At 35.5% G+C, this 25,134-nt stretch overlaps 1 protein-coding gene across 1 annotated transcript in view; it reads left to right on the top strand.

Annotated features, from left to right (window-relative positions):
• Positions 1-2,334: 2,334 nt before the first annotated feature.
• Positions 2,335-25,134, top strand: part of LOC120197365 (receptor-like protein 56) — a 32,300-nt gene continuing 9,500 nt past the window's right edge. Inside the window, exons 1-4 of the mRNA XM_039198913.1 lie at positions 2,335-2,367; positions 3,084-3,148; positions 14,629-14,766; positions 14,818-14,913. Coding sequence (XP_039054844.1) covers positions 2,335-2,367; positions 3,084-3,148; positions 14,629-14,766; positions 14,818-14,913 — 332 coding nt within the window. The remainder of the gene's footprint in view (positions 2,368-3,083; positions 3,149-14,628; positions 14,767-14,817; positions 14,914-25,134) is intronic.

The raw sequence follows: 25,134 nt of genomic DNA, 5'->3' as shown, positions 1-25,134 counted from the left end.
AAATCCAACTTAATAAAAAATTGAGAACCACCCAATTCATCAAATAACTCATCTGCAGTAGGAATAAAAAAATTGTCTTTGATTGTGATAGAGTTCAATGCTCGATAATCGACAAAATCGCCACAATCCGTCTTTTTTTTTTCTTTCTAAAAGCACCGAAGATGAGAAAATACTATGACTCTTCTGGATCAGTTAGCTCTCAAGCATTTGACGAACCTGCCGTTCAATCTCCTTTTTTTGAAAATGAGGATACCGGTAAGGACGCAAGTTTACTGGTTTCACATTTGGATCTAAGGGAATTGGTCGGTCTCTCTCGGTGGTGGTAAACTGCCCGTAGACTCGAAGACACCTGCGAATCCCCGAAGCAATTGTCCCATATCAGCTTGCTCCCCACCCTTAATCTGTTCTGTGATACTTCCCATCTGTAATTGGTAGAAACAAGCCACAACATCCCTATTCTTCATTCGTCGCAAAGTTTGAATTTGCACCGGTTGAAGTCCCATATCGGTGTTCCCTTGCCAAAGTAGCCAACCATGTCACACCCAAAACCATTTCAGTGCCTTCAAGAGGTAAAACGTAAAAATCTGTAGTTAAAACAGTGTTCTGAACTCGAACCTGCAAAATTTCTGATGCACCTTCAGTTTGTAGCTTCTCCCGTTTCCCACTAATACCCTAAAATTCGTGTACCCGTAACATGGAGCCCTAAATGAAGAGCCACGTTAGATTGCACAAAATTGTGAGCTTCCACCGTCAATCAGAATTCGCACAGATCAACCCTGAACATCTCCAGTGATGTACAAGGTGTTTGGGGTATAAAAACCCGCCAAAGCATTAAGGGACACCAAGGAGTGTTCCCGATCTCCACGTCTCTCTCGTCGCTGTCGGGTTCTTCACCAGCCCCACCTGATTGGTTATCATCGACAACATCCAATAAGAACAAATTGTGGATCCTTGCTAATGATGGCTTACAATGATGGCCTGAACAAACTTGGCATCACAATAATAACATAACCCTTTGGCACGCTAAGCTTGAGCTTTGTGGCTAATTTTACGTGTTGGGGAAAAGGATGAAGAGCTTTGGGCGATTGATCAATGGGTGGTATCGGCCAGGCATGTTGTGTGGATTAGTAGGTTATTGGAGGATTGGGCAGAAGTGGTGATGATTTGGCCCCACAGCGACCCTTAGCCGTTCATTCATTCAATTTGTCCTCGTGGAAACGAGCTAATCATTGCCTCACTCATAGAGTTGACCCGATGGATAGAACCTCATTCTTTATTTCTGATCGGAGACCCGAATAAAGCATTGAGTTAAGAAAACCTCAGGAAGATTAGTCGTACACAAAACCAAATCCTCAAACGGTCTTATATTCTGCCATCGCTGTAGTCTGAGTGTTTTGTGAGTGACCTTCCGGTGACTCAATTTCAGTCACCACAAACCTTTTGCAGATCTCTTCAATCAGGTGATCCCATCCAGCTAACTCATTGGCGTTGCATCCACCGGAACCACTTCTTTGGCAACCCCATCCATGCGAAATGATGTCATCATCACCCAATGGTGATCTTCAGTACTGAAAATCAAAGAAATCATGGGTTGATGCGGTCCATTCTTCTGGGTCTTGGCCCGTGAAGAGGGAAGCTCGACATGAAATTGGTTTTGAAGAAAAAGGAAACCCATCATCGAGATCATCCTTAAGTTTCCCTTTGCCTCGAAGCACTCTGGTTTTTTGCCACAATGGTTTGAATATCTGCCAACGCTTTTTCATGGCGAGAGAAAGTATCCTGGAGAGTTTTGATTGCCTCTGTGTTGTTTACCATAGCTCAGTTTCTCAACGAGAGCACCAATTTGTTATGAACAAATTGAGCGTGGAATTAGAATTTAGCAGAAGAAGGAAAAAGATAGATTTCAGAGGAAGGAGAATATTCTCAGGGTTTACATGCCTCTGCGAAAAATAAGAAACAATTATTTACAGCCTATTGACCATTACAAATAGACAAAATCAGTTAACGCTTTAGGTGGCATTTCTATCGAATTCCTCTGCGTCTAGTAGTTGGTGCAATGCTACTCACTGGTGGGTCCTGGTCCTTCGGCGCATTACTGTTGATGTGGATCTCTTCTTGCTATTGCTCGTCATAACATCTAATCATCTTAAAGTTGTAATAATGTCAATTCGGTTGAACATTAGCTTGATAGCTCTGTTACAATATCTAGAAGATTGTTTACTAATTCCTATGGTGTTTACAAACAATCGGTTCAGCCACCGATTTAATTAAATTTCTCGAAATTGGATTATTTATTTATTTTTTAATCGGTAACAGAATCAAATAAAAAGGATCATGGCGGCAATGCGTGCAAGCCAAAGGATCATGGCAATTTGAGTATTGTGGATGTGAGGGTGAAAAATCGAGCATTACTAAATAAGTAGTTATGGAGATTTGGTCAGAAGCGTATAGTATGTGGCGAAAGGTTTTGGTAGCCAAATACGGGTTGGGTCAGATGTCGTTAGTTCCTGAAGAAGGCCTTGGGTGTGGAGGAATATTTCATCTCCGTTATATAAGGTGGACCATTTTATAGGAAAGTTAAGATGGGTTTTGGGGAACGAAAATGTCATCGATTTTTGGAATGGTGTTGGACGGTGGTTTAGGGATGGAAAACGGACAGATAAGGTGCAGGTACCCTCTTCCATCTTCATATCTCCTAATATTTTGAAATCCACCATCCGTCCACCACCTATGATGGATAAAATTTTTTAAATCTACACCCGCTCACACGGGTACATTCTCAAATTTATCCCCAAACCCACTATCCAACTGGAGATATATCCGGTTAGACCCTCTGACCAACCTTAAGTTATACTAAGCAACAACATAAACAAACACGTCTATTAAGAAACAATAAAATAAACCAAGGATTATCTGAATTAAGTGTTAACATAGATCTTAAAGTACATAAAATACCATAATAAAATACATAATTAAAGCCTAGAAACATAAATGACAAACTCATAATATTTTTGTTCTTTGGCACACATAAATGACAAACTCTAAAATTATACTTAAATTTATAATGATTCAAAATTTAATAGGTATTTAGTGGGCGGACGGATGCAGGGCGAACCGATGCAAGGCGGGCAGATGCAGGGCAGATAAGGTCTCAAACCCATAACCTGCTCACTACCCGCGACGGGTACCACTTTCTAAATTCACACTCGTCCATTACGCACTAAAATTATATCCATCTCCGTCCCATTTGGAGTGAGTACGGTGCAACCTCTACATAGGTTCCTTCGTTAAAAGCGTCATTCCCGAGAATCTTTGGGTTGGCAATAAATAAAAATGGCAAAGTCGCGGAGTTTGGCCGTATTCGTAATGGGGAGTGGATCTAGTCAACTGAAATAAGAAGAAATCTTTTCGTTTGGGAACATAGAATATGGTGTCAACACACATTTTCGTCTAGGATTCAAACTCCTAAAAATAGGATAGAGTTCTACTAAATTTAATTCCTAAAGATAGTATCCACAAGCACTATAAATAGCCATTGTAACTCACCATTGTAACACACGATTTACACCAAAACATAGAGGAAAGCACGGGAAGATACAAAGGCAAAACTATTGTAAAGGATTCGAAAAGGAAATAAAAGGTAGCATTTTCTTTTTTTCTTTCTTTTGCATGTGTAACGTTATTTTTCTTGAGATTTGGTTCGAATAACCCAAAACGTGGGTTGCGCCGATGACCAAAATGGGTGGGTTTCGAAGTTTCGAACCTAGATATACCCCGAGGCTTTTTTAAAAACTGGTTTGATTTTCGGTTAAGGGGGGAAGAACTTTTTAAAAATCTATATTAGTCCATTTATTTATTATATGGATATTTATTCATTTATTTTTATTATTCATGTTATTATTATTATATGTATATATATATATATTAAATTATTTTCATTTATTTTTTTACTATATTTTATTATTATATATATATATTCCTTAATATTTTACTTATAAATCTAATATTACTATATATATTGTATATCTTTATCTAGTCGTATATATTTTTATACTTTAATAATTTATTTATATACCTATTATTAATATATATATTCTTAATTATTTTTATTTGATTATTTCTTTTTTATGTAATATATCTTATAACTTTATAACTTTATATTATTTTTATTATTTTCGTTTTTTTTATTCATTATTATATTATTTTTTTTTTTAAAAAAACCTTGTGTCTTTATATTATATTATTAAACATTATATTATACTACTACCTAGAGGGCCCATGTTTTTGTCTTATTTCTTACTAAAGCCCCCCATTTTCGATGAATTGGGAGGTAGCTTTTCTATTTTTAAGTATTTGGTGTATATATACTTTTATTTATTAATACTTTGATATATATATATATTTCCTTTTTTTCAAAATTACTATATATATTATTACTTTACTATTTTTTTTTCTTATCTTACTTATTTATTTTATTTATTTTATTTTTCCCTTGTTTATCTTACTATATATAAATATTACTTATTTATATTTATTTTCTTTACCTTATTTATCTAACACATTTCTCGATTTTTTTAAAGGATATTTTCAAATTAATCAAGGTAAGTAATTAGGATCGAAACTTTACCTTTTAATTTAACTTGTTATTTTTCTTAATTAAGACAACTGGAAATTACGTAGTACCGAAAGGGCGGTTCAAGGTGCTATCCTTCCTTGACCGTAACCGACTCCTGATCCCGACATATTTCTGGTAAGCGCAGATCAGGTAAGAAATAGGGTATCCGATCAACCCATTTATTTTAAATAAATGATCGGTGGCGACTCCAATCCACATTTTTCTAAGTCGAAGCCCAATTCCGGGGCCCTACCGAAAGACGGTTGCGACAGCTTGGCGACTCCACTGGGGACACAGGTAAGTGAGTCAGGCTAAGGTAATTTCCAGTTGTCTTTTTAACGAAAAGGGTAAGTTTAAATTTTAAGGTAACATTTTGATCCTTTACTTACTTTTGATTATATTTTCGAGTAATAGTTGTACTGACCGTTTTTTGATTTCAGCCCTTAAAGTTTTCATCCAAATCTATACCCGAGCTCCGAACCCGTTTAAGTGGGGGTGAAAGCGACCCTTCGTGTGAATTATTCATCGTATGGGCCTAGAAAGTAACATTCAGGATTCATATACCTTATGCCTTCGTGTGAATTTATTCTCCGTATGGGCATAAGGGAATGTGTCCTCTCGAGTTTAACTTAGTCCACACAAGCCTGTGATGGGTTTAGGACTAAAGGTCTGGTAGGCCCAAGGGGGCACCAGCAAGGAGAACTCGGGTACCGTTTTTTAGAACCTAACCCAGGAGACTATGGAGAAATTAAGCCTACCTCGAAACCACATTCCGAAACCTATGACATTTTTTTAACCCTGTTGTTTTTGTGTATTTTACTTATTTATTTTTATATTATTATTTTACTAACATTTTTGCCTTTGTGTTTGTTTTATAGCATTTTGCATCATAACAAGAGGTTACTGATCCCTGAAAAGGTGTTTATTACACAAAATAATATGAATTAATGGACAAAGGTGTTGTAATACAAGAGACTAAGAACCCCGAGGTACGACTATGGTCCGAGAAGACTCAGAAAGAAAAGGGAGACAACCTTCAAGAAAGCTATGTGTCAGAGCTGGTTAGCTACGCATCTATCAGCCTAAAACAGAACAATGTGCAGGAGCTTCGAGATATCTGAGACAGTTGGAAGAATGATCGGAAACAGAAGTTCAGCCAACGGTACGGTGACATTGCACTTTTACTTCACGTTAGGATTGATGAGCCATTGATTAGAGCCATGGTCCAATTCTGAAACCCGGGATACAATTGTTTCACTTTTAACTGGGAGGACATGGTACCTACTATCGAAGAATACACCACACTGCTACACTGTGAAAACATCAAACTAGGGCGAGTCTACGTTAAGCACACCAAAAGTCAGCCTTTCAAGAGTACATTGGCCAGAGACGCAGCCATCCGAGACTTCCTAGATCAAGTACAGAAGGCAGCCCGTCATCTTCATAGCCTGGCAAGGGAAGCCGGAGTGGTTCGACAAGGTATTCAACCAGTAACGGATGAAGGCAGAAGACTTGTCAATCTACTAGAAGCTATTTGGGGTTTAGAGGATTTAAGCCGAGTGTACCTTTGATTGTTTTTATGTCTCTTACAAGATAAGATATTTTTGTCTGAATAAAGATTATTTATAATAATGAACACTTTTTCTGGATCAGTGCCTCTAAGTTGCATACATCATGCATTGCATATTTTGCATTCTATATCTCATGTTTATTTCTATATTTTCCATGTTTTTACATTCGTATTAACAAACAGAACATGTCTCAGAAAGAGAAAAAGAAAACATCAAGTCTACCACTACATGCATTAAATACGCACCATCCGCATAATACCCGAGCAAAGAAAAGACAAATGGAGGCCAGAATGGAAAAACTCGAGGAGAACATGGCAAGACTACAAAAAGAACTGGAAGATAAAATGGCTCAAAACAGTCAGAGCACTCTGGAATCCATCAAGAAAAACCAGGAATCCTTGGTCGACCAAATAGTGGCCAAGTTATCATGTTTACAGCAAGTTAGTGCAGAAGGGGGAAGTCCCTTCGAAGGGGTAACCATGTCACCAACCTCACAGGTGATTATGTCACCCGAGATCTTACCCAGACCACAAGAAAATTCTTCTGCTGTCAAAGGAAAAGCACCATCTGCTGTAAAGGTGCAAACTTCCAAAACTAATCCTGATAATCATCCGGATGATTACAGTATCCCGAATTTTAATGAAGATGACAAAGCAAAAAGGATGGAAGAGAAGATCAGGATGATAGAAGATCGAATGAAGATAGTCCAAGGGGACCATGATTATTATAGAGTGGACGCAAGGGAGCTAAGCCTGGTTCCATATTTGGTGCTTCCACCAAAGTTTAAAGCTCTTGAGTTTGAGAAGTTCGATGGGAACAGCTGCCCATCAGCCCATATCACTATGTTCTGTCGGAAGATGACAGGATATGAAGGGAATGATCAACTCCTGATCCACTGCTTTCAGGAGAGCCTATCCGGTTCAGCTATCCGCTGGTATAATCAGCTCAGCCAAACTCACATCAAGACATGGAAAGACTTAGCCAAGTCTTTCCTAGAACAATAAGCATATCAACGATGAGACCAGACCGGGTTATGCTACAAAGCCTGGAGAAAAAGCACAATGAAAGTTTCCGACAATACGCACAACGTTGGAGGGATTTGTCTGTCCAAGTTCATCCACCCTTGGATGAAAATGAAACTAAAAAAGCTGTTTTTACAGACCATGAAGGCACCTTACTTCGGGTACCTGGTGGCAATTACATTGGGAACTTTCTCAGATCTAGTTATGGCTGGTGAGATGATCGAACTAGCTATAAAACAAGGAAAAATTGAGGGAGATATCAACAATGTCAGTACCTACAACGCCAACAAAGGTGTTACGGTCTCAAGTCCAAAAACTGTTGCAGTTGTACATTCTAGTACTTCTAAACAAACTCAGAGAGAACCAAGGAAAGAAAAGATTTGCATCAGTACAATCCCAATGACATATGAGGAGTTACTCCCAACGCTAGTTGAGAAAAATCTTGTGACTCTAGTTCAATCCAAACCTAGAGAGGCCCCATATCCTGAAGGTCATGATATTAACGCCGTATGCAGCTATCATATTGGGAGCTCAGGGCACACCATTGAGAATTGTGGGGCATTGAGACGTAAGGTCCAAGATCTGATCGATTTAGGGGCATTCACTTTCAATATGTAATGGGGCATTCTGATCGAGAGTCATATAGGGCATCCATTAGGAATTTTGTTGCATTATCAAGTATATCATCTTGTTTGAACTTGTTTTTCTTTCGTACTTCTTATGCGTGAACATTTTAAGTCACTTGACGTTTAAACATTTTAAATAAAATGCTTCCTTCTTAGGAGATGAGCAAATTTTAATCTTGAATTCCTTGAATATCACCTCAATTAAAAATTGTTTAATAATTGAGGTTGTAAATATTTGACAAATGACAAGATTGAACCCTGCAAAACAAAGACCCCTTGGTCCTAATTTAAAAGATACATCAGACTACATATTTTTCTCTTACCGAGCTAAGTTTTCTCTTCTCATGAAGAATCCATCCAAGGTTTGGTATTCAGACACGTATTAAGAGCGAACAGAATAGGGCAACTAGCACATGAGATTACAAAACTAATTGGTTTATACCCTTGTTTATGATGTTCAGGGATGATAATGATCTTCACAGATGGAATAGTCGAGTAAGCAAATCTAGTTTAGGTCAGTTGTTTGGAAATTGAACTCTAAAGATGAGATCCCTTGACTTTCAAAAACACCTAGACTATAACAGGTTCTTCTTGACAATCTTAAGAAATTAAATCCGTAAAGCTGAGCTATTCCACTAAGGCAATTGGTTATAGAGGAAACTCGAAAGCCCTGGCTTTATGAATAGATTATGTTCAAACTATGACACTGCTCGGACACTTGGTAATTCGGTGTTTGCTCCACTATTTTTGTCAGGCCAAAGACTTTGTGATGAGATGAACCCTTCAGTGATTTGTCCCTCTAAAGCTGAGCTATTCCACTAAGGCAATTGGTTATAGAGAAAACTCGAAAGCCCTGGCTTTATGAATAGATTATGTTCAAACTATGACACTGCTCGGACACTTGGCAATTCGGTGTTTGCTCCACTGCTTTTGTCAGGCCAAAGACTTTGTGATGAGAATAACCCTTCAGTGATTTGTCCCTCTAAAGCTGAGCTATTCCACTAAGGCAATTGGTTATAGAGGAAACTCGAAAGCCCTGGCTTTATGAATAGATTACATTCAAATCATGACATTACTCGGACACTTGGCAATTCGGTGTTTGCTCCACTGCTTTTGTCAGGTCAAAGACTTTGTGATGAGATGAACCCTTCAGTTAAACCTGGTAAAAGTGATTATAAGATGTCCCTCTAAATCAATTGGTTGAATGCCCCGACTTTATGGATTCGGCTAGCCAGACAATGGCAAAATAAATCAAATTCATCTAAAAAGAAATTTTCGGTAATAATAGACTAAGGGAGTTGAGAAACACCTGTTATAGTCAAATTCACACGAGCACTCAAGAATTTCATTTTTTAGACCGATATTTCTGCACTACGAAACTTGAACAAATGGAAGATTTCAGAGAACTGAAACAGAAGTGTTCTGAAAGGTCTAGTCATTGATTATGCTAGTTGTGTCATTTTTTTCGCCTCTGATCAAAATACCAAATCAAGAAAGAGGGGCATGCCATGATCTTCACGATAACCAAATCGATGAAACAAACCCACCTCTAGACCAACTTTTCGATCTTGATATTTGTCAAAGATTTACAGCTATCAAAGATTAAAAGAGTGTTTGATTCTTTTGATATCCAATGAACTCATGTTTTATGATTTGCTTCAATTGTGAAACCTAGAAAAAGGTAACTTTTTCAAAAGTTCTTTTTGATATTTTTCAAAATTTTGAAAATTCGAAAGAAGAAAAGCATTTTCAAACAAGATAAGTTCTCTGGAAGCATATCTTGGAATTCAACAAATATCACTCCGAAGCTCAAGATCGAAACAGAGGCAAAGGAAACCATCTTTGGGGCAAAATTTGATAAGGGAAGAAAAAATTGTCTTGAGGTCTGCAAGAGTACACCCTGGTGGAAATGAAGACAAATTAAGTCAGAATGAAGACTGCACACGTAGCCATTCCCCTCACATCTCAACATATACATCAACACGTACATACATGACGCATGAAATTTGCATCTTTGAATTCATCATCATGAGCAATAAAAACCTTGATTTTTCCTCCCTTGAGGGCAAATTCAACAGCAAATAAGTTTCATTTGGGCATACATCAAGCATACATCATCAGGATAGTTACATCCATATACATTTTACAGATCTTTCAGGAGAAGATAAGATTAAAAGCCAACTCGACAGATTGAAAGATCGACATTCATCTCCAGATTCAACATTTCCAATATAAACTTTGTCTCACTTAAGACAGTCTCATTTAATGCAGATGATTATCTCACTTAAATTTGTTTTTCTTAAAACATACTTTGTCTTAAAACAAGATTTGTCTCGCTTGAGACCATTTTCACTCGAAAGAAGGCATTTCATTTCACTCAAGGGTGTTTTTTTTAGAAGATTTTATCTTGCTTGAGATAGTTTCCCTCGAAATAGAAAATTTTATCTCCCTTGAGACAGTTTCTCTTGAAAACATTTCCCTTGAAATTAATTTTTTCTCTCCTGAGATAGTTTCCCTCGAAACAGAAAATTTTGTCTCCCTTGAGACAGTTTCTCTTGAAACATAAACATTGAAAACATTTCCCTTGAAATGATTTTTTTTCTCTCTTGAGATAGTTTCCCTCGAAACATAAAATTTTGTCTCCCTTGAGACAGTTTCTCTTGAAACATAAACATTGAAAACATTTCCCTTGAAATGAATTTTATCTCGCTTGAGATAGTTTCCCTTGAAACGAATTTTGTCTCCCTTGAGACAGTTTCTCTCCAAACATAAACTTTGAAAACAATTTAACAAAATCTTTGAATATGTTTTCCTTCAAACAAATTTTGTCTCCCTTGAGACAGTTTCTCTTGAAATGACACAATTTGCTCGAGAATAGATTTCAACTTCACGACGAATGATGTCTAGCTCGAAGCCAAGCATCCGCAATTTCAACTCCACGGCGGAGGATATTGTGACACTCGAGACAACACAAGTTCAACTTCACAACGAAGGGACGGCTGGTTGTCAATAAACAACTTGTCAATTTCAGAGCCAATTTCAACTTCACAACGATGGATATTGGACTCCAGACAACGCAAGTTCAACTTCACGACGAAGGGACCGCTTCTTGTCAATAACAACATCTCAATTTCAGAGCCAATTTCAACTTCACAACGAAGGATATTGGACTTCAGACAACGCAAGTTCAACTTCACGGCGAAGGGACCGCTGCTTGTCAACAACAACTTCCCAATCTCAGAGCCAATTTCAACTTCACAACGAAGGATATTGGACTCCAGACAACGCAAGTTCAACTTCACGACGAAGGGACCGCTGCTTTTCAACAACAACTTCCCAATCTCAGAGCCAATTTCAACTTCACAACGAAGGATATTGGACACCAGACAACGCAAGTTCAACTCCACGACGAAAGGACCGCTACTTGTCAACAAAATTTCATTCAGAGTCAATTTCAACTTTACAGCGAAGGATATTGGACTCGAGACAACACAAGTTCAACTTCACAACGAAGGGACGGCTGGTTGTCAACAAACTATTTCCCGGTTCCAGAGCCAATGTCAACTTCACGACGGAGGATATTGGACTCAGAACAATGCTAGTTACTTGGATTTCAACTTCACGACGAAGGATATCCAACTCAAAGAAGGATTATCTGCCATCAAAATTGTCGAGTTCGACTCCATTCAGCTCGATGACACATCAATCGCACTACTTTCCGGTTGCAGTCGAGGTTTTCAAGTCGAGAAGATGACATGGGTTAGCCGTGCCTTAGTGACAAGCAACCATTTTCAAACAACATAGCTTAAGTCAAGAAAAAGCTATCTGTCAATGAAGATTTCTGAGTTCGATTCCGATCCAAGGTCTTTAAACCGAGAAGAAGACCGAAGGGTAACAGAAAGCCACGTGCTGATTCAAATTTCGAACTACGGCTTCAATTTCATATCATTTCAAGATGAACTCAACTTCACGATGGAGGAGTCATCCGTAACTCAATTCGACAGGGAGTTATTGAAACATCAGAGTTAATTTTCAACTCCACTGAACGAAAACTGTGTCTTTTAATCTTTTCCCTATCCCCGTTACACGACTATGGGCAAAGAGGGGCAGCTGTCAACACACATTTTTGTCCTACTATGATTCAAACTCCTAAAAATAGGATAAAATTTTTCTAGGATTCAAACTCCTAAAAATAGGATAGAGTTCTACTAAGATTTAAATTCCTAAAGATAGAATCCACAAGCACTATAAATAGCCATTGTAACTCACCATTGTAACACACGATTTACACACAAAACATAGAGGAAAGCACGGGAAGATACAAAGGCAAAACTATTGTAAAGGATTCGAAAATGAAATAAAAGGTAGCATTTTCTTTTTTCTTTCTTTTGCATGTGCACGTTATTTTCTTGAGATTTGGTTCGAATACCCAAAACGTGGGATGCGCCGATAACCAAAATGGGTGGGGTTTCGAAGTTTCGAACCTAGATCTACCCCGAGGCTTATTTTTAAAAACCGGTTTGATTTTCGATTAAAGGAGGGGAATAGCTTTTTAAAAATATATATTAGTCCCTTTATTTATTATATGGATATTTTATTTATTTATTTTTATTATTCATGTTATTATTATTATATGTATATATATATATTAATTATTTTCATTTATTTTTTACTATATTTTATTATATATATATATTTCCTTAATATTTAACTTATAAATCTAATATTACTATATATATATTGTAATTATCTTTATCTAGTCGTATATATTTTTTATAATTTTAATAATTTATTTATATACCTATTATTAAATATATATATTCTTAATTATTTTATTTGATTATTTCTTTATTTATGTAATATCTTATAACTTTATATATTTATATTATTTTTTATTATTTTCGTTTTTTATTCATTATTATTATATTATTATTATTTTTAAAAACCTTGTGTCTTTATCATTATTATTATTAAACATTATATTATATACTACTAACCTAGATGGCCCATTTTTTTGTCTTATTTCTTACTAAAGCCTCCCATTTTCGGTGAATTTGGAGGGTAGCTTTTCTATTTTTAAGTATTTGGTGTATATATATAGCTTATTTATTTTATTAATACTTTGATATATATATATATATATATATATATTTTTTTTCCTTTTTTCAAATATTACTATATATAATTATTACTTTAGTATTTTTTTCTTATCTTACTTATTTATTTTATTTATTTTATTTATTTTATTTTTCCCTTGTATCTTATTTGTTTTCTTTATCTTGTTTATCTAACACATTTCTCGATTTTTTTAAAGGATATTTTCAAATCAATCAAGGGTAAGTAATTAGGATCGAAACTTTACCTTTTAATTTAACTTGTTATTTTTCTTAATTAAGACAACTGGAAATTACGTAGTACCGAAAGAGCGGTTCAAGGGTGCTAATCATTCCTTGACCGTAACCGACTCCCGAGCCCGACATATTTCTGGTAAGACGCAGATCAGGTAAGAAATAGGGTATCCGATCAACCCATTTATTTTAAAATAAATGATCGGTGGCGACTCCAATCTACATTTTTCTAAGTCGAAGCCTAATTCCGGAGCCCTACCGAAAGACGGTTGCGACATATGGGATGGGTTCATCCATGTATTAAATAGAGCGAAGAAGTGTGGCTTGGGCACTGATAGATTAATATGGGATGGGTTCATCCACATTTTTCTAAGTCGAAGCCTAATTCCGGAGCCCTACCGAAATACGGTTGCGACATATGGGATGGGTTCATCCATGTATTAAATAGAGCGAAGAAGTGTGGCTTGGGCACTGATAGATTAATATGGTTGGGGCCCTCTTGGGGAGTCTATTCCCCCAAAAAATTCTATGAGAGCCTATATAGCAATGGATCCGAGGAGGATAGGTGTTGTAAGTTAATTTGGTCTAACTTAGATCCGCCTAAAGTTGAAGCTTTTGTGTGGAAGGTGGCCCATCTAAGAATTCCGATGCTTGTTGAGCTAGCGGCTATGGGCGTGGCGGTCGCGAATCCCCCTATGTGTGTGTGGTGTAGTGAGGAGAATGAATCAGTTATTCATCTTTTTTGTCATTGCTCGATTGTGTGGGGGATTTGGCAAAGGTTATGTTGGCAGTGGAAAATTAACCTAGTGATTCCTGGTGATGTTCGAGATTTCATCTTGCTGTGGGAAAACCAACCATTAAAATCATCCTCAAAATTGGTGTGGAGAATGGCATTCTATGCTGTGATATGGAACATTTGGCTGTGCCGAAATGAAATCCTTTATAATAAAAAATTTTTAGTGCCGGTACGTATATGAACTTCCTATGCTGAGGTTGGGTTTTTGGTGTAAGAGCAAGTGGCCGTTCTGCTGTGCTTCCATTACGGATTGTGTTCGTTCCGCTAATTTTATCAATGTTCCTAGTTAAAATTATATTTGTAATGCTATTTCGGAGGTGGTGGTTCCGATTGGTCGGTTATTCTTTCGAGTTACAAAGATTATGGCTTTATTTCTGGTTTAATGATCCTGGAATGTTTAGTCTGAATGTAAGCTGCAGAGATCTTGGATGCTGTGCGAGGAAAATTGATTGTGGTGGACATTGATGGTGATTTGATTATTGAATCGGTCCTGTTATTTTTGGGAGGCTAAGAGTTTGCGGCGTGCTGATTTTATCTGTTGTTGTTTTGTTCTCTATACTTCAACGTGTATTGCTTCAGTGGGAAAGAATGAGAAGCCTCAATGGGTGCGAAAGGTGGTGTTAATGAGCATACAAAATCGTGGGCGATAGAGATGATGATCGTGGTTTTCTAGGAACATTAGCAAGTAGTAGTGCAGATGGAGGTGTTGATGTCTTCGCTGTTTTGGTTTCCAGTTTTGTTTTCGTCCCACATAAGTTTCAAGAAGTTTCGGTTTTATGTGGCCTCAGGTGAAGGGTTGTTGGAATGTCTAATGTGTAACGTGGATCAATAAAGTGCAGGATTTTAGCAGAGTGGTTGCTGTGGATTGTGGGTGGGATCATGTTCGATAAGCTTCAGGAAGGTTCAGGTTGGATCGTTGTGGTGCTGAGTGCATTGTGAGTGGCGTTGTTAAGTGGTGTGTTCGTGCAGTTCAGATTTTGATATTGGGTGAGCTTGGGTGAGGCAGAAGGCTCTTTACCAGGTCTTTCTTTCTTCCTTTGGTGCGTGGTCAGGTTAGATAAGCAAGTTGGTCCCGATTGTTTGTGACACACTTTTTCCTCCATTTAAGTTTAGGGAGATCTTTTAACGAGACTTACAATATGATGGTTCAAAATTATCTCCATCGTAAAGAGACTGTAAATTGAATCAGAAGCAAGTTATAGATGTTCAATGATAGGAGAAGAGGATCAACGAGCGTCTGTTGGAAAATTTCCTTCACCAAAGAAATTAGTGACCCATCATGCACATTGTCGGAATGTATGAATTGCTCTCACCAAAGGAATGGGACTTGTGACAGCCAAGGAGCCAACGACCGGTACTGTCGCGCAGTAAACCACCCACATAGCCAAATCCCAAGTTCGTTGAAACTGTTCTATCAACATTCAAACATATCCAGTCAAATCCTCAAGAATTTTTTTTTTATTTGGGTTAAAATTTTATTCTATTTTGAAAATTTAATAGGTTTATTGTGACTGGAAAGTACTTAAATTTTAATTTTTAATGAGTTTGGGCTTAAAAATATGTATTTAATATTTAATATTTAATATTTTCAATTAATTCGATTTATTAATCGATTTCGAATTGAATTAATCGTTAACCGAATATTGAAAAAATTAATCGTTCCTCGATCAAACTAATTCCGGTGGCCGACTGTTTAACTAAATTAATTCTATTCGATTGGTTAATTCGATTAAAATCAATAAGTGAATACCCCTATTCATTTCATGGTTTAAATGTTAAAAGTCAAAGAGAACTATAAAGTCGTAAAACATTAACTGTTAAAAATGAAACTTTTTACCAAAAACAAAGATAAGTTTTTATGAAAAATAATAATAATTTATACTCATACAATGATCATAAGTCATTATAATTTTTTTAGAATTATACTTTAAGATATTAAATTATTTTTAGAATTTTGTTATTTTCTTACTTGAACTTTCTTAGTATGAAGATGGAAAAGCGTATCGCATAGGCAAAATGTTTGGTGGTGAAGAAGATGGGAGTGAGTTAATTGACTCTGATGGATGATGTTTCTTCATACTACAAGACTTGTAACGACCCAAAGTTTTGAGCCAACATTTAAGTGTTGACACGAGATTTATTTAATAGATTTGTTATAGCATGATGTCCATCGGTTCAAATTTAGGTTCAATCGGATCAAAAATTAGCCTTATTGGGGGATAAAAAAAGGATTTTTGATCTTGGGATAAAATGAGGAGGACTCAATGTGTAATTAGACCCTTGGGTAATAAAAAGGTTGAATATCATTCAATTTTGGTGAGGTCATCGTGGGGTAAAAGATGAAAATTCTTTTTTCATCTTTTCTTTGTGTCTTCTACTTCACTTTCTTATTCTTTTATCCTTCTCCATCAAGCAAGATATAGAGTCAAAGGCTTCACCTTTCTTCATTTCTTTCCTCATTCGAAAAACCTATAGTAAGATTCATGATCCTTGGATCATAAGCTCCAATGAGCTCACAATCTTCTCTTTCAGTGACCATGAGCTCATTTGAAGGTTTGGGAGAGCTTGAGCTCCAAGGGCTTTCTCTCATGGGTTCTATTCAATTTACATGTAGTTGAGTTGTTGTTTAACAACTAGTATTCATTCTTTTTCATGTTGGAATCGTTGGTTGGCTTATGGGAGGTCGAAAGGTGGTGCAAAGAACCCCAAAAGAGTAATGCCAATAGAGGGTTGGCCCTTGGGTAAGATATAGACATTTTTTGGTAGCTATGATCTGAGGTAACATACTATAACTCTTCCCTACTACTTGTAGTACATATTATCTAGCATGGCTTTCTTGTATAGGGTAGAAAAGCATGTAGGGGATTTAATGCTTAATTTGTTGTTATGGACGTTTTTATGTTATATTGGTGTAAAAATAATGTATAATGACTCTTAATGATTTTTATAAGCTTTAGTAACCAACTTGGACCTTAAAATAAGTGTTTGGGGTTGACTTCAAGGTATTTCCCGTGTGAAACATTGTATTTATGGGTTATAGCACTGATATTGTATGAAGAATATTGATATTATTCATATTCTAGGTGAAAACTAGATTTTTTAGGTCACTGTATCGATACTAGATGAACTGGTATCGATATTGCTCCTTTACTATTGAAACCAAGGGTTGTAGTTTCGATACTGAAGATCTGACATCGATATTGGATTCTTGGTATTGATATAGAAAGGTTGGTATCTATTCCAGATGAAGAGGTATCCATATTGGAGGGCTGATATGCATACCAAATGGACTGATATTCATACAAAATATTGGGTATTCATACCGAACGTTTGGTATCAATATCCAAAGTGGTTAAATATATTTCAGGGTTATTTTAGGCACTGATACTCAAGGGGAAGTATCGATATCCTATGGGCTAGTACCGATACCCAAGTAGAGGTATTAATATCATCAATAAAGATTATTTAGTAGACTTCGAGTTATTAGATAAACTTTAGTGTGAGGGGTTTGATATCGATTAAGATCGAGCATTTAGCTTGAGTATGGGAAATTAGTAAAGTACCCTCAGAAGGCAAAAATTACTAAATTACCCTTATGGGGCTAAAATTATTGAGTTACTCTTATGGCCCTAAGTGAATAAAATAACTTATGCTAGTAAGAGTTTGAGTTACAAAGAGATTAAATAATGATATGAGAATCGAGTGAGGAGTCTAGAAATGTTTTAATCGATTAATAATCAGGGTTTTGATTGAGAACTATCGATACTTTGTTCATATAGTATCGATGTTTTTTCTCGAGTATCGATATCGAGGATGTAGTATCGATACCATGATTTATGTCATATTCCAGTAGCCAAATTTAGTACCAATACTTAATGTAGTATTGATACCACAAAAGCGAAATATCGATACTTTGTATGGGAGTATTGATACTAAGGGGTTTTTCTTAAACTTTGAAAGCAAAAATGGTATCGATACTATCATAACGTCTCCCTCGAAGATTCGTTAGACTTAAAAAATTAATTCAGGGAAACATGATGAAATTTAGGTTTGAAGCAATTTGATTTTACAGTTGCCATCAACCTTTAAGATAGGTAGGTTGAATACCTAAAATATCATTTTAATGAGTTCAGAAAAATCATTAAAAGACGAAAAAATGGTATGTGTTTTACCAAAAATTTATTTTTAAGAGTTCGGGAGTAGATTACGTGTGGGGAAGGGTGCACACCCCCACAACACCCAAGTTTGGTACCTAAACGATTATATGATGTCTAAATGTTGGGAAATTACAAACTCGAAAATATATTTAAATTATGATCCTTATATTCATTTTATTTAAAAAGATGTCAATTTAAAAAAAAACTAAAACAATGTTGCTTTCGAAATAAGAATATGATGACAAAGAATAGATGCAATGGGCACAAAAATTAAAGAGCACAAATATATTTTATGGAGTAGAGCTGTTTATTTAACCCCAAAAAACAATTATTTTTATAAGAAATCACATCATTTTGTACGAACAATCCTTGAAAATGCATTTTCTTTCTAGTTAGGAGACTTTTTCATTGATTCCCCTTACAAATGGTGTTTCTTTAATTTTATGGATGATATAGTTTAAAAGAGTATAATATTATAAAAGTTTAGAAATGCTCGAGTAAAAAGAATCCTTTTTGTATGAACAATCCTTGGAAATGCACTTCTTTATAGTTATGAGACTTTTCCACGAATTCCCCTCACCAAAAGACACTTGTCTTACATTTTTTTATCAAATATAAAAATAAAAAATAAATAAAAATAAAACGAGATAAATAAAATAAAACAGATAATAAGGTAAAAATAAAGAAAAACCCATCGAATATAAAATGACCTTTTGTGCAAAAATATTCGAAAGACACATTCCCTTGTAGTTGGGAGATGTCTTCATATTTCCCTCACAACAAAATTTATCTTTTCTCTATAAAAAATATGATGATTTATATAAAAATAAAGTTTGAATAATATAATGATATTAAGATATGTGCAAAAAAATGGTAGCAATAATGAAGATAACCAAGTTCGATTTCGAATCTAAAATATGAATCAAAACCGATAACCTACTAGCATAAACATAGGACTAACATGAAAACTTTATAAACCAACAGCCAAGATTAAAATACCATCCAAATAAGAGGATAAACAAATAAGGTTGAAACATAAATAGTGAAAAGTATAGGCATCAGAGATAAATATACCACAAGACAATATCAGTGACTAAAATAAAACTGGGTGTAAGTTAAGATGCTTAAATGAAAATACAGAAAATTAAATGTTGGAAATTAAAATGACTAAAATAAAAATGCATAAAATTAAAGGGGCAGAAAAAAACTAAAATTTAAAGTGCTGAAAAAATAAATAAAAATAAAAAACGGGAATAAATTACATAAATTTAAAAGTTAGGGGGTTGTTTTTAACCGTTTAACCTGAACCATAAATAATACAGGTCGTACCCCAAGGCGGGTCACTGCAAGGTCGTTGAATATTATAATGTTAGAAAATTAACAGGTTAGTTTGTGCAATAAAATAAAATGTTAGTAAGAACAATAAAAAAAAAAGTCATATGTTAGTATGAACAATAAAATAAAAGTTAGAATGTTAGTTCGAACGATAAAATAAAAGTTAGAATGTTAGTAAGTTAGAAAAGTTAGTGGTTAGTGATTAGCAGAGTCCGAATCATAATAATTTGGATCATACCCCGGATTGGGACACCACAAGTTCATATAAATATTCGAATATTAATAACAATAAATAAATAAATAACAGTGGTTAGAATGCAATAAAATAAAACTTAGTGGGTTAGACTAAAAGTCAGCAAAACAAACAATAATAAAGACAAAAAAAACTTGGGGATTACTCCTATGATTAACCCTTTTTTCCTTAAGGTTTTAGTCTTTGCCGTTTCTATCGATGTGAAAACTTAAACCTACTTGTTTTCTTTACTTTTCTTTTTCTTCACCTCCGGCCACCAATCTCAGCGGCCATGATGCACTCTAACCACTCAACGAACCCGAATGCCTACTTCCTCTCTCTACTCTTTTCCTTTCATTATTGACCAAAGGCTAAAATGCACAGCAAACCACCACGAGCGGTGGTGTCATGAACCAAACAACCCCAAAACTATCCTAAGAGACCCTAACCCTCCTAAATCTAAATCGACTGCTCACATTCTCGATGTTAGACTCAACTTCCAATGACGAATCGACTCCGGCTAAGGACCACTCACATGCAAGGTAAAATAAAAACCTCATTTATATTATATATATATAGTCATTTTTATATCCGAAATTAAAAGAAAGTGGAACAAACTGGTAACCTGTGAGAAATAAATGTTCCTAGTATAATGGTGCTGCTTGCCCGAATTTGCTTTTTTCTGTATTGCTTTTTCGAATGGTTTTTCTTGATGATAATACACTGTTGATGAGGTTTTTTATACCCGGTTTTTTTAAACGAAAAGAGAAACGAAAATAACTTCTTTTTCTTGTTTTTTGTTGCACGACCGAGAGAGGAAATGTGCTTTTCAACGAAGACAACGCTTGACCTGGGCAGTCGGGCATGCATGTAAAGGAAACATTGTTCCTTCGTGATGAGGAAATCGGGTCAATCCATATATAATAAGGAGTTGAAGATGACTCTGCTCATCCGTGTTGAAGAGTTCTAGCCATTTTCAGGTAAATTATTTGCTGAAGATGACGTTGTTCCTTCTTGTTAAGGAAGACGAGTCAATCTAGAGATATTTGGTGTTGAAGACGACTCTACTCATCCTTGTTGAAGGGATCTGGTTGCGTTCAGAAAAATTGTTTGTTGAAGATGACATTGTTCTTTATCGTTGAGGAAATTGGTCAATTTGGATATAATTTGATATTGAAGATGACTCTGTTTGTCCATGTTGAAGAGATATGGTCGCTTTCAGATAAATTGTTTCTTGAAGATGATGTTGTTCCTTCTCGTTGAGAAAATTGGATCAATTTAGAGATAATTTGGTGTTGAAGATGTTCTAGAAGTATTGGGTAGTTTCGAGACAATATGGTTCCTTCGCGTTGAGTAAGTCTGATTTCTAATGATGACATTGCTCATTCGCATGAGGAGATCTGGTCGTGGACAACATTGTTCAATCGTGTTGAGAAAGTCTGGTTGTTTGAGGATGACACTGCTCCTTCGCATTGAGAAACCTGGTCGGTGGACAACTTTATTCCTTAGTGTTTAGGAAGTCTAACCATTTTAGGAGATAATTTGTCTTTGGAAATGACATTACTCCTTTTTGTTAAGGAGAGCTAGTCATAGTTACCAATGATTGACTTGAAATGGAATCTTCTTCTTCGACGTGGAATGTGAAACAGAGTTTTTGCTAAAGTTGAATTCTTGACAAATATTTTAATGAAAATAAATGAGTGGAGGGAAATTTGTTTCAGAGGAACTATCTCAGGTGTGATCAAATTTTGTTTCAAGTGAAACATTTCAGAATTTGTGTTTCAAGGGAAATTATCTCAAGCGAGACAAAATTAGTTTTTAGGAAAACTATCTCAAGCGAGATCAATTTTGTTTTAAGTGAAACAATTTTAAAATTGGGGAAAATTGTCTCAAGTGAGACAAAATTTGTTTTTAGAAAACAATGTCAAGTGAGATCAATTTTATTTCAAGAAAAATTGCCTCAAACGAGACGAAACTTTGTTTCGAGAGGAATAATCTCTAAGGTGACAGACAGTCTGCTCCTGCATGTGAGGAGATCTAGTTGCCTTTGGAAGATCTGATCGTTCACTTCAGGATGTAAATTGTGGATGACATTGTTCCTTAGTGTTGAGGACGTTAGTCATCACCAAACTTTTATTTCCTGGAAGATCAATATAAAAATGATGCATTTATGAATGACTATCTTGGATGTTATGCTGAAGTACATATTTGATTTGATTTTTATTTGATAAAAAAACCTTTTGAATTTGTCCTCATGAGAGGAGAAAATGATCTTGAGAAAAGAAAATTATGATGTCCTCGAGAGAGGGGGAAAATGTTCTTTAAGAAAAATGAATAAGGATTTCAGGGAAAAACAGTCTTAAGAAAGTGTTCTTAGACGAACATCTTGAGAAAGAAGAAATTAGTTTATCAAAAATATTATAAAAGCATACTATCTAGAAGGGAAAACCTTTTTTTTATTTATGCAATGATGAATGTATGATACAAATGTGCAATTTCATGTGATGTTATGTTTATGTTGATGCTGTTTTCTTGATATGTGATGGGAATGGTTTATGAGCAGTCTCCCTTCTATTCCCGATCGGTTGTATGCATTTTCCGCCAGAGTGTACCCTTGCAAATTTGACTCGTGACAAAAACTTTTTTGCCCTTGATAAAATTGGCTTTCTCTGTCTGAACTTGTGTAGAAATCTAATAGAGCTTTCCGTATTGCTTTGAAAAGAGAATCCATCATTTCAAGCTTTGGAGATTGTGTACGCACAACTGCTCTATAGTGAGAATCAAAGACCACTTCCTAGAGCTGACCACCACATCAATTGATGGAATATGGATGCCATAGAGAACCATGAGCCACTTCTATACCAAGGATGATAGTTGGACCCTTAGAAATAATTGGAATTGAAGGTGTTTGCTCAATTGCTAACATCAAATTCAGTCATCCAAGCTTTACATTGATTTTTAGAAGCAAATTCGTAAGGTATTGATCATTGACCCTAGTTGGAGCCATACACTGTGTTACTATGCCAAACTTGGCAAGATTCATAAAGATCAGAATTTTTCTTATCAGGTAAAACATAAATGAGGAAATGTGGAGCTTCAGGAAGTTTAGATTGGGTTTCCCTGATCATTTCTTCAAATTCTTTCAATAAGATAGTAGTGTTTGCTCTGATTGGGCTCTTGACTCGCCTTGAATAGAGGATCTATCTTAATTGAATCTCGAATAAGGTTATTTGAAGCCCATCGTTCAATCTTAGTTGGCTTCACTAGTTTCTTGTTGCTAAGATTTCATTCCTCATTCCGCGAAAATAAAACTTTGTCACTTTTAACCTTGGCACCAGAAGAACACGACCTTTTATTTGAGTTAAATTGGAATTTAGAAACCTCATATGATCGAATCCTTGGTCCAGCGCCATAATTAATGGTACGTGATACATTCAGCAACTTATTCATCATTTTCTATGGCATATGTCTAGATTTCCAACTAGGAAAACTCTTTGCACGATGTTTAGAGATTTTATAAAACATTGCAAGTACATCGAAGAGCAAAGCTCAATGGTAATGTAAGTGGGACACTTTGGCTTGCCAACATTAATGTATGGGAAATCACCAGAATAATGCAATTGTATGTTGTGATTATGGACAAAGCAATCGTATATAGCGAGCTTCACTGTCTCTGCTTTGCCATTTTCAGTATTCATGCCTTTTAGTATTATTGAAAATAAATTTCTGCTCAATTCAATGACTTTGTATTCCTGACTGACATGGGCCTTCAAAAATGCCCCAACATTTATCATTTCTTGCTCCAACACTGATTCTAAGCACGAGCTTTGTGTTTGAGAGTCACGTGTCAACTACCAAGATCTATTCCGGAGAGATTGTCTTGTTTGAAAATGTTTTTCTTCTCCAATTATTTTCAAAATTTTGAAAAATGTTTAATAAAAATTTTTGAAAAAATATTGCCCCTTTCTAGGTTTCACAATTGAAATAAATCATAAAACAAGAGTTCATTAAATATCAAAGAATTAATTACTCTCTTAATCCTTCAAACTTATAACTCTTTGACAAGTGTCAGGATTAGGATTGGTTTCAGGATGACTTCATATTTCTAAGGTTTCAGTCATCAAGTCTTTCTTCTTGTCCATGCTCTTTGAAACATTATACATGCTCCTCATTTCTGGCTTGGAATTTAATTGGGTGCAAACAAAAGTCGCAACTAGCATAATCAAATGTTACACCTTTTAGAACACTTCTATTTTTCTAAAATCTTATATTTGTTCAAGCTTCGTAGACTCCTCTAACCAAGACAATGCAGAAATATTGGTCTAAAAATGAAATTTTTTAGTGCTCGTGTGAAATTGATTTTAACATGTGTTCCTTAACTCCCTTAGTCATCCACCGAAACTCCTTATTTAGTAAATTCGATTTAATTTGCCATTGTTTGGCTAGATGAATTCGACTTTATTGTACGTATATGTTTTAAAATTGCCTTATTTGGCTATCTGAAGGATTCATATCGTCACAAAGTCTTTGACTTGACAGTTACAGTGGAGCAAACAACAAATTGCCAAGTACCCGATAATGTCATGGTTTGAATGTAATCTATTCATAAAGCCAGGGCTTTGAGTTTCCTCTATAACCAATTGCTTTAGCGGAATAACTCAACTTTATTGTATACATAAATAATTATATTCTAGGTATATGGATTCAATTTATTAATCTTGTCAAGAAGAAACTGTTATAGTCCAAGCGTTGTTGAAAGTCAGAAAATCTCATCGTTAGAGTTCAATTTCCAAGAAACTAACCCAAACTAGATTTAGCTACATGACTATTCCATCTATGAAGATCATGATCATCATTGAACGTCATCAATAGAAGTAAAAACAATTAGCTTTGCAATCTGATGTGTAAGATGCCTCATTTTGTTCGCATCCTTACATACTTGAATGTCAAATCCTTATTGTCTTTCAATCGAGGAGAATGCTAGCTTGGTCCCTACAAGAGAAGGATTTGTATTGTGGTATATTTTCTGGAGTAATTAAGGGTTCTTGTTTTACAAAGGTTGAATCTTGTCACTTGCCTAGAGCCATTACCTTAAGTCTCAAATGAGCTTTTAGTTCAAATGATATTAAAAGAACTACAAGATTAAAACTTGTTCAATTATTTAACCTTAGAATAACATAAATTAAATCATTAAAAGATTAAAAATATTTAACCAAATATAAGACAAACAAAAATAAGTTCAAACAAAACAATGCTCTTAATGCAAGTGGTAGATGCAATGACTTCTTGATCAACATCAGAATGTCCCATCATTCTTCGAATGTCCATGACCCTGAATCAACCAAATTCTGGACCTTGCACTTCAATACCTTACAGTTCTCAGTGGAATGCCCTGATCTTCCTATGTGATAGCTACATATGGCATCAACATC

Source organism: Hibiscus syriacus, unplaced genomic scaffold (assembly GCF_006381635.1).
Source record: "Hibiscus syriacus cultivar Baekdansim isolate YM2019G1 unplaced genomic scaffold, ASM638163v2 tig00117048_pilon, whole genome shotgun sequence".
NCBI lineage: Eukaryota > Viridiplantae > Streptophyta > Magnoliopsida > Malvales > Malvaceae > Hibiscus > Hibiscus syriacus.
Note: the sequence above shows the minus strand (reverse complement) of the source record. Positions and strands in the feature narration are given on the sequence as shown.